General features: G+C 41.2%; 1 protein-coding gene across 2 annotated transcripts in view; it reads right to left on the bottom strand.

Moving 5' to 3' along the window:
- The window catches only part of spire1a (spire-type actin nucleation factor 1a), a 34,261-nt gene extending 23,158 nt beyond the window's left edge, over positions 1-11,103 (bottom strand). The window contains exons 1-2 of one of the 2 annotated variants that reach the window (XM_046058408.1): positions 10,529-11,103; positions 6,853-6,884 (exon numbers count right to left, since the gene is read on the bottom strand). In XM_046058408.1, coding sequence (XP_045914364.1) covers positions 6,853-6,884; positions 10,529-10,874 — 378 coding nt within the window. In that variant the 5' untranslated portion in view covers positions 10,875-11,103. The remainder of the gene's footprint in view (positions 1-6,852; positions 6,885-10,528) is intronic. The other variant, XM_046058409.1, reaches the window with a different exon arrangement.
- Between the last annotated feature and the right edge of the window lie 304 nt (positions 11,104-11,407).

Below are 11,407 nucleotides of genomic sequence, written 5' to 3'. Positions count from 1 at the left end.
GTTGAAATACTTTACCAAAGAGTGACATTAAGTCCGCCATGGGTTTATGGATTGATGGATGGAGGAAGAGGCAAGTATCAATAGCCAGCACAGAGGCTGTCTCAAGTACAGCTACATTTTCTAACTACGCATCACAATTTCATTTGAAGACTTGTGACTCAGATGAATGAGGCAAGGAGGCAAAGCAGAGGAGCAGAGGGAGGAACAAATTTGCGGTTAAACAGTTAGGAAACAGAAAATCCACCGCTGGGTTTCAGGCAGGGGCAGAAACGCTGGTTAGCAAGCCGCTAATTGAAACCAGGCTCCACCCAGGATAGATGGAAGCCTGCCACGGTGGATGAAACACATGTTCCCATTGCTGTGGTCTAAGCAAACCACAGATAACGCAAGAAACCACCCACATTTTCAGATGCTTCTTGGGGAATGCAGCAGAATGAGTCAACTGGGTGTCAAAGAAAATAATAGTTTCATAGAGAATAAATTAGGCTTTAGTGAGACAGGCTTCTATCACAACAAATATCAGTGTATGACAAACAAATTCCCCACAGAATGCACTCCATCGTCCATCAGAAGCAACTTTTCTCACGCTCAACAAACGAATGATACAGCTCTTGTATGACATCATGGCCTGGGAGTGCTTCAGTCTTATGTTGTCCAACAATGAGTGGTTTTATACCAGAGAAACTCCTTATCTCATAAGGACCAGTGTCAGAAGCATCATCTTGAGAATCAATGACGAATACGAAGAGAATTTTCTACTCGTGAATAACCCTTGTCTCCTTAAAGAACGCTGCGTTTCATATCAATTCTCGAGCATCATTGCCAGAGCTAGTTCCCAATAACCACAGCTAGCACAAAAAAAAGGCTAATAAATTATATATCAGTGGATGAATAAAATGCATAAAATCGTAAAAAGTGAATATGGCAAGTAAATACTTATGCCTCCAAAAATGACCTTGTTAAAGCTTTGTGCCCACTCAAAAAAATTAAGAGTAGTTTTTCCCCCCACTTACCGAGTTAAATATGTGTCAAGCTGTGCACTCTGCAAACACTAGCCTTTTGATGACCAAAAAAATTAAAGACACATAATTAAAAAAAGACATCTGCTTGGGCTCCCTTCAGGCCAAACAGCTCAGATAGGAAAGCAAGCACTAATGTTTTACTTAGTGTACAGCTTTCTTTACCAGAACTTGTTTGGAAAAAAAAAAAAAGCTTACTTCTTTATGTGGCCATCCCTGGTTAGACACAGGTTAAATAAATGAAGCAAAATTGCACTTTTTTCCTTTGCACTGCATGTTTTACATGGAACTATTGCAATTTTCCATCACGGAGCCTCTCAGAAATAAAAAAGCTCTGATGAGCTGCAAGTTTAAGTCATATGGGGCAAACTGCAAGGACAAATAATCCTAAAAACCAAGACTAGGTTGAAAAATAGAGACATGTAGTTCTATAAGCTGTCTCGACAAGCAGTGCAAGGGGAGCAACCGTGACGGGGAAAGCATCAGTGAGTCAACCCACATGCAGATGGGCAAAGAATGAGATGTTTGTTTTAAAGAGCACCATTAACACTCGCACAAACACACAAGAAAGGGGGGGGGGCAGATTTATGTGTTGTTGTGTTAGCCTCCAGATGAGTTCACAATACATACAACTCCTAGTTTTCCAGTAATGAATAATCAATTCAATTAATCAGCTGTCAAGTGGACTTCTGATGAACTCTAACACTCTGACCTGAATTATCACAGGAAACCTTTTTTTAAACCCTGCTTTTTAAATAGTAATGACATTATTTAATGGAAAGCAAAAGTCTTTTCTTGCTGACTGCACTCCTGCCTTTGCAGATGCAGCCCAAGGCATTGCAAAGTTCACAAAGCAGTCAGCTAAGCAAATTCCCGCATTTGCTGCAGTAGTAGAGCAAAGCCATCATAACACAGACAGTTACATAACCAGAGTTAAATCTAGGAGGTCTCCCACTGCAGGAAGGGATGCTCAGCCTTCTGAAGTCTGAAGCATCAATATCGGAGTTCATAGTAGGACAAGACACAATCTTGTCTTGAATATCTCCTGTAGTGTTTGCATTCATCCATTAATTGGAAACGGTGGAGGATTAAGAAAACGTCCCTCTGGATCAAAACAGCCATTGTCATGTGTCATCATTGCAAGCTATCCAGATGAAATAGGCATAAATACTGATACTGTATTTGCAGGCAAGATAGAGACAACTGTTTAAAACATGCATCTCCAGATAAAATTCAAAAAATTGTCTGCCTCCCACAGACTGCAGATATTGCATGTGTCAGTTTATTTCACTACAACCACTATCCATCATCTTTCTACTGAGTTTGACCTATAATATTGTCAGAAACCCTTAGTGCCTGTAACAGCCACACAAATCTGAGATCGGCAGCTTCTATGACGAAGAATGAAGAAAAACTAGCTCTTCACAAACTAATTCCACACACCAACAACCCACACGACTTTCTAGCAGCTACTTGACAATGTCTGTGACAAAAGATGTGATAACTTCATAAACTTGACAGACTGAAGAGTAAACGCAATTCATCTCTCCAGACCACAGAAGAAACTGATTTCTTCTGTGGTGGATATAAATAGAATATCCTGACTGAAATAGCTCAGACTACTCCATAAACTGCTTTCCTGTGGCTTTGCACTTGCTGTGAATATCCCTGTATAGACAGAAATTTAACCTCTGGGGCTCTAATATGAGCCACATGGGTGCTTTTAAGTGAGGCGGTCAGCGTCACAAAGATCAATTGATTGATTAGGATAAAAGCCGGATGTAAAAGTTAGGTCACTGGTAAACGTTACTCCAGGGCAGTGGTAGAGGAAGAACTCATATCTGAAAGTAACAATACCACAGTGCAGACATACTTTGTTACAAGTAAATGTCCTTCATTCAAAATTTAAATAACTGAAAGTTGTGAACACTTGTCGTAATTCGGGAGAAATGTGACCCGTGAGGGGACAAAAAAAAAACGAGTCTCCTGTGAAAATTGTGAGGGTTAGCCAGTAGCAGCTAACCTCAGTGGCTCTGTTTACTTCTCTATGACAGCGTGCTGCGTGTGACGCCCTGTTATTCTTCTGCGCATGCGGGTCACTTCGCGGACAATTCACACTGAACTTTGAGAGTCCTCCATCCTCAAATATGGTCACTTCTGGTTCCAAACAAACAAGATGGCGACAGACAAAATACTAAACTCAAGGCTTCAAAAAGGCAGTCCACAAACCAATAGGTGACATCAGGGTGGCTAAGTCCACTTCTTTTATACAGTCAATGGTCTGAACTCAAAAGCCACAGCTACAAACAAGTATGCTGATAAACACATATTTATTTGGGTCCGTTAAATAATACAGAACACCTATACTTATCAAAATGACACATTTGAAAGCCTTCACCATCATCATTAAACAGCCATCTTTAGTTTGTATTAAAAAGTATGTCTATCCCTCTTAAAATGTGCAGTCTGCATCAGAGCTTGTTAGAGTGAGAAAGTCTTTGTAGAGACAGATCTTATTGCCTGCAGTGAACGGTATAGGGGGGAGATACCCAGCCCCTGCACGCCGAACACACACTTCCACGACACACAGAAGCCTTACATGCAGACACATGCAGCCCCTGTACAACCAGCTGCAGCGTGGAAGCCAGTACTGTACACTGTTTAGATGCAAAAATATGCATTACTGAATCTGAGCCAAACAGCTCTAACCTCCAAACATCTGGAAAGAGATGAGTGCGAATGATGATCTAATTTGAATCTGGAATTTAACTTTTAAAAGCCAAGAATAAACAGGTCTGTGAACGAACAACACTTCAAACTCGAGGTATGACAGGTCCATATTATTTAGAGACCGACAAAATAAGACTAACAGCCATATGCTGACTCACTCACTAAACAACTAAACCCGAACTATTAGGATCCATTTCCTAATCCAAGGCATCATCTCATGCTTGACTCTGGCAATCTTGGCCCTAAATTGAGCTACATAGACCCGAGCAGACAGGCAAATTGGAGAACCTATAATAGGATACTACAACTAATCTCACCTTAATCTTTAACTGAGGACAAACTGGGTTAAGCTTGTCCTACAACAGAAGGTACAGGTCTCGCACAAATTTTTCTTCTGAGACCAACCATGAATATAACAGAGCACCACGAGAGAGAAGCAAACTCATGACCAGCTTGAATGTAAAGTAAGAAAATCAGGTTCTTGTTTGACAGTATCAATGGTTCTCCTAACAGGTTCTATGGTGTAAGTGAGGGAAAGTGGGTCAACCCAACACAAGCTAGTGATTATATCCGAAAGACTCGAGTGTAGAGAGGAAGGGTATGAGAGAGTGGGAGACTGGCTAGTTGGCTGACTCACTTACACAAGGGATGTGTAGACAGACAGACTACAGTCAAAATGTGACCAACTGTGAAGGAGTGCCATGTATAATCAATCAATTAAAAGCGCAATATGTTGTTTGTGAGTTGTTGTGCACACTAAATCAATGTTCCCAAAAGATCTCAATATAATTAGGTAAGGTCAAGGAGAAGCACCAGGGCAAGTTTATAATTCCAGTTAATGCTAACAGCCTCTCAGAACGTACCTACCTACCATTAAACAGGTTGAAACAAGACAAATACTCTTCAGTTATGCAGCTGCTCTGCTTTGAGCTGAATGCTACTTTAGCATGCTAACATGTTCGCAATGCTAACGTGCTGATGTTAAACCACTTATAATTTAGAGTGTTAGCATGCTAACGTTTGGTAATTTTTCAGCTAAATGACAAATTCAAATTTTGGCTTGATGGTGGCGTTAGATGACAAGTTAGGGAATTATCAAAGTGATTACAAATACTGTAAAACTTCAGTTACAAGCCTGGGCTTTACTTATGACACACACACACACACACACACACGTGTTTTAATTCTTTTCACACAAAGCTGCTGCTCAGCAAAGATAGGCAATACTATCAAATTGTTTATTTAAACTAGCAGAGTATAATTTGTATAATAATTGGGCTATCGAATAATCAATTATAAATTATTAATGTTACTGTTGTTTTGATCTTTTGATTGGTGGACACTAGGACTAAAGGAATATAAATAATTGAGGAATGGACACAACTTTTATGACCACTTCACTTGACCCAGTGGGCTTAAAACATCCATAGAACTTCTATAAAAACCAGACCTGCCGACTAATTAAGAACTGCGTTTGTCGTAACATGTAGCCACACCCGGCCAGTAAAAGTGGACTGAAATTGGGGCTCAGCTAATCAGTGGACTTTAATGTCTGTGCAAAATGTCGTGGCAGTAAATCCATTAGTTGTAAAGATATTTCAGTCAGGATCAAAATGGTAGATCGAGCGGCTGACAGAGCCATTGTTTGTTTATTTTGGGTGTGTGGCTAAAAACAAGCCACTGACTCAGAGCTCACACAAGTGACAAGCTATTATGTCTGTGCTTAAGCTATCAATCAATGAGACTATAAAAATAATAAACATTTTTTAAAACAAGGTGTGTCCTCATGGTTTAGCCACCCGGTCGAGTCTGTGAGATTGTCATGCTGATGCATTCATAACCTTTGTGAAAGATGTTGCGCATTTTCAAGGAACCAATGAGGCAAACACGCCCTGTTTATTTGTAGTAACGTGGTATAAGTGAAGCCCAGAGCTAAAACATGGGATTTAATCCATGTTGACCGTCAGCTGACGCAGAGGAATTCAGTGTCCAAGTAAACCATGCATGCCTGTAGTCACATGAACAACAAACATGGAGGATGATCTGGGTGTTCTGAGTTGACAGGGGGACTCTAAATAGTCTGTGTACACATAATTAAGCTTTGAGAAAGACTTCTCCTCCCAGTATCACACAATGTACCTTGCTAGGCCAAACAGACACTGGCCACATGTCTTCAAGTGGTTTCGGCGATGATGTTTGAGTGTATAATAGTATTGAAAGTAATGCATTTATGAACAAAAGGAGGGGGGAAAAACAACAAAAGTAGTGCTCTCTTAAGTGCTCTTCTGCATTAAAGTGCAGCATACACAATAGCTGCAGAAGAAAAAAAAGAATACAAAAAAGTGCCATTTGTACAGAGCTCACTCCCACACTCATATTTGGTGCATCACAGGTCAAGGCTCAATCTCTGGAACAAACAATTGGAAGGATGACGTGCATGTTATATTTGGATGAGTAAAACCCCTTATTTTTTTTTATATGTATACAACTTTCTGTGCAGGTGCTGACTGCAGCGATCATGTTCCTTTTTAGCAAGAAGTGAGTTTATTCTGTGGGTGCATGTCTACACACATGAAAAAACCAAGAAAGTCCATCCTGTTTCCATCTGTACCTGCTGAGCTGTGCCATATTTACATTTTGGCTGTGCCGATGACAGACTAGGATATTTCTACCGGTTCCTGAAGAGGAGAGAGGGAAAAATCACCCCTTCACACATGAAGGCCACCACTTTTCACCAGCATTAATAATCAAATAACATTCATTTAAATGTCCTCTTGCATTGACTTAATATAGACCAAATGTTTTTCTCAAAGTAAATATCAACAACATTGCAACACAGTGTTGTGGTGCAATTGCTCAAACAGCGTCAGTGGTGGGCAAGCCGTGAAAACACATTCTGAAATAGTTGTGTGTGTTTATATAATGAGGGAACTAAATAATGCATGACAGACATCCAATGACTGAATAACACAAACATTCAAGAAAACCTGCATACGCTATCCTGAGTATAATAACACCGCTACCAGCTCTAACTGTACTTGGTGCAAAAAGGAAACTAGTTTTCTGAACCTTAACTTGGAGGAAATTGTGACTTGAAACTCACCTCTAATGACGTTGGGGGCGATCCGTATTTATCTGTAATGACAGAACAGAAAGAGTAATTCGCACGCATAAACACTGGATAGTTATTAAATTGTGCAAGTGTTAATTTGTAATAGACACTCAAGCAGGGCAAACTTGAGTCATTGAGTCAATTATTTGTGTGCCTGTATTGTTTAGTTATGCAAGACATATTTAAAGCAAACACCTCACACAGTGTTACAGAACATAAAATATTAAACTTGAGAATGAAGAAGCGATCAAGAGAGCCACCAGGGACTGGTTAAAGTAATAAGCCTGTTCATACTTGCGAGAAAGACGTCTAACCATTGCACAATATTCATTTACACTAAAACCCCTCTCAAATGGAAAGTCACATTAAAGAGACCTAAACTTTGACGGTGACGTGACGATCTATATAACCCATTAGTCTTTACAGTACACTATAGACCTTTTCTTACCGCCACAACACACCACAGGAACTTAAGCGGACGGGAAAACCCTGAACTTTCTCTTTCCCTTACTGGACAATAGATAAAAACATGTAAGCTTTAACGATCTTATCTCGTTTTTCCGACGCTAGCTTTTCCAACACACCTATACCTTCAGATATTCATGTCAGAGCTCAAATGTCTCTTTCCACACTCTAAAATATTTTACAGTCCCTAATTGAACAACGGTACATTTGTTACATACAGAGTTCACTTTCACTTCAACAGCTTGTCTCTTATAAATTGGAGTAACGTCAGGGGCGAAAGTACAAATAGAGCCATAAATCTGCAGACTTTAACACAAGTCCAGAGTGTAAAATTAACTTGTTGCATATAAATGAGACCCTTCGGCTGGATGTGCCATATCAGAATTTAAACCGAAACGGCGTTAGCATTCAATAACAATTCAATTGAGGAAGTGATTGAGTCATCCAATTAACTGGGGCTACTTGAAGTGACGCAGCTGCATACCATGACATTTTCCTATACAGACAGATGTTCACAAAATCCATTCATTCACAGAGAATACTTGTTCCATAGCGTAGCTCAATTCTGCACAGGTCACTATGAACTACAGCCAACAGACAGGAGAAAAACATAAACAGTCATCCACCAACGTTCGTCTGAGAAACACTAGGTCCTCTGTTCATCCCAGCCAAGGAGATGGCTTGGCCTCGGCAAGTAAGTCACAGAGGGCATATTTGGAACGGTGTGCAGCGTCACCCAGACCATCCTAGTCACAGAAATATCAACCTCTGTACTGCTGAAAGGGTTTCACAGAGAGATATTCTACCAGATCACATTTTTAAATGACTTCTTTTACCCATCACTGGCTTCCGATCTAATAAATAAATACAGAAGAGACGTTACATCCTCATTTGAACCCATTCACTAACACAAATAAACAGATCAACTGTATGAATAAGACTCCAGTTAAAAATGCTGCACTAAATCAACAAGAGGAAAAGAAAATTCCTCTGTACTGTAGGTATGCCAATCTTGGGGTAAACAAGTGTCTCATCTTGATGCGGCATTCAGGCCTTTTCTCTCAGCAACATGAAGTGGGAGTAAATATATTCTCCCCCATGCGAATTGATCTGACGGAAGCAGGAACAGCGTGCATCTTGCATCAATTGAGCCTAAAATAACACTCAACTCCTGTTTGCCATGCACACAGACAAAAATAAACACTTTCCTTGTGTGATGAGAGTCCTTGCTAGCTGACCACAGTGGCAGTGTATGACTCCAAACAACATTTTGGTAAAAGCAGGCAGAAAGGAAGAGTGACGCTGGCCAGAGAGCTCTGTATTTGCCAAATCATGGCATATTGTCAGGCACTCATGCAGGCCATACGTAGGTTGCTTAAGCATCGGACCCTGTGCTGGGGTAACCTCTTAAACAAGCGGCTGAGCTAGCGAAAGCTTAATGAGTCTCACATCTCTCTCATCACCAGGCCTAATAGGAATCAGGACAGGGCCAAGCTGTCCCAAAATACATCAGCCACCAGCCAGAGGAGCAGCAGAGGACTCTCCCTATAATCTCCAAACTCATCTGCAATCAGACTGTGCATCTAATCATCACGTTTGTTCTATTCCTGGCAGTGCTATTATTCTCACGGGCTGACTGACTTATACTGAGAGTGTAATTTCCACACACAGCAAACATTACTGGTCGGTTGAATATGCTGAGGAAGGAGAGCTGGACCGGGCGGTTAGGTCAGGCTAATAAGTCCACAGGAGGCAGGACCAAACCTCGTTGCCTGAGGCTACGCCAACAGCCACCCCGCCCCTCACACATTAATGTAGTTCAGTTAAAAGGGTGCAAGGCTTTGAGACATGCTGCACCTGAACTGGCGCACTGGAACAAGGTTTGCTGTAAGCCCCTTCAAATTGAGAATGTGCTTTAGAAAATACATTACAGGGTCTCAGATGTGTTGGTTTTCAGGGTTGACGTCTAATCTGGAGCCATTTTTCCACCACTGGTCCTTGAGAGCCAGGGGTAGTGGTAGTTTTTCTAGAAGTTGATCGCTTTCAATTTGCCTTCCAAGTGTAAATCTACACATTACTATATTAAAATAGCCATGTCAAGTCATTTGGACTGGAATTTTTTGATATAATCCATTAACTGCCTAGATGCCCAGATGGGTAACCTGTTGTCAGGTACATTAGGGTTAGATAAGTCTGAAAGTGATTATTTCTTTCATTGACAAAATTATGTTCTGGCTATAAATTGTCAGAATATAGCAGAAAACCCAAGGTAACAGCTTCATATCACATGTTATGTCCAACAAACAGTCCCAAACATATTCAAGTTACCATCATAAAAAAACCTAAGAAAAAAAAATATTCACATTTGAGAAGTTGTCATTTTTGCTTATGAGAATGATCAAAATTGTTGCCAATTAATTTTCTGTTAATTGACTGATCAATGACTCATTATCAGCGCTGAGGTAAACAGGCATGGTGGAAGACAAACCTGCAGGAAAGTTGACCACAGTCAGCTGATTGGTCTACTTCAGCTCACATCCTTTTTAACAAAACTACTGTATATCAAAACGTGTTTCCATTGCGTTTAAAATCTCCCTCGGGTGCATGCAGCCCACACATTAATCTTCCTTTACCTAAATGTCACAACACACATAATGGAGGCTGTTGGCGGCAACGTGAGTCATCTGTGTCCTGGCCGTTAGCCAGTTAATCACCGTTTACTGTAGCTAACTGACCGCTGCAGGAGCATTATAATTTTTTTTTTTTTAACACACTAACCCAAAGCAGCCATACTGAAGCAGCCCTGCAGACACACCCTTGTGAATGAAGCAATAACATGAAGCATGTTTATAAAATATCACAATCTGCTGCAAGAACAAACCCCTGTCTGTTAATAAATATAAATACAGCGCGCTTGGTGTGTTTCATTCCCAGCAGCCATGCGGATCTATGATGCATTATTAACAAACGCATCGGGCGTCTGTAAACAAATTCACCACATGGCTGAAGGCAGACAGCCACAACAATATGGCCTCTGTGTGAGGATGCTCCGATGGTTTGGCCTGCCAGTGATGTGAAGGAAAATGATTCATCGTTGGCAGTTGAGATATCTTTGTCGTTTTCGCTGCGCAGGTACTCAAACCAGACACGTGTTTGAGTATAACGTTACATCGCGACACCTGGCAGGTTTCGGTTCGTTTACCTGTGCCGTCTTCAAAGTGCAGTTTGATAGTCCCGTCTCTCCCGATCCTCACATCCCCGGGTCCCTCAATCCTCCTCGGATAGTCGACCGCAGAAGCTCCGGCAGATTTGGAGCTTTTCCTCCGCTGCCTCTGTGCTAATGTCCGACAACACTGGTAACACACTGCCCACGCCTGCTCCTCGTTTATCGGCTGGCTGTACAGTTTCAGGATTTCTTCCAAGGACACCTCAACGGCCCCGTCGCCGCTGTCCATGTTCACATCCGCGGCGTTCAAATCGGCTGCGAATTCCCGGAGAGCGGTCGGCGAAGGCAACATCCCGTCGTCAGTCCCCGGTCGCTTGGCCATCCTCACATCATTGTAACCACATAACGTGAAAAGAGAAGAAACAAACGGGGATTGTATTAATATTTTACTCAGCAACACAGAATCAGCCGTTAACCTCTCGATCAGCAGTTATATCTTCTGTATGAACGAAGAGCAACGGTTGAGCGACAGATAGCTGACGGCACGTTCCGCGTGGTCTCAGTGCCCGTCGTTTCAATCAACTTCAGCTGCAAGCGGAAATCATCATCGCCATCAGGTGTGTAGGCCAAAGTCCATGGCTGAACCTGAAGACTAATTACGTGTTTGACAGATTTCTTATGGACCGATGATAGAGTATTTTAAATATGTTTTACTGTTTTAATTTCTTGTGTTCTACTCTTCTTGTCTTTCATTTATTATGTACCACTGACATGGATAGTTTTTGTGTATATAGCCCACTGTTAATGTATATGTTCTCTAAAATAACATAAAAATAAAATAAAATAAAGTTAATGGTTGAATCCCAATTTCCACACTATGGACTCACATCCATAAGGCCTTAGGCCACAAGGGCT

Source organism: Micropterus dolomieu, linkage group LG09 (genome assembly GCF_021292245.1).
Source record: "Micropterus dolomieu isolate WLL.071019.BEF.003 ecotype Adirondacks linkage group LG09, ASM2129224v1, whole genome shotgun sequence".
Classification (NCBI taxonomy): domain Eukaryota; kingdom Metazoa; phylum Chordata; class Actinopteri; order Centrarchiformes; family Centrarchidae; genus Micropterus; species Micropterus dolomieu.
This window is presented reverse-complemented; position numbering and strand designations above follow the sequence as displayed.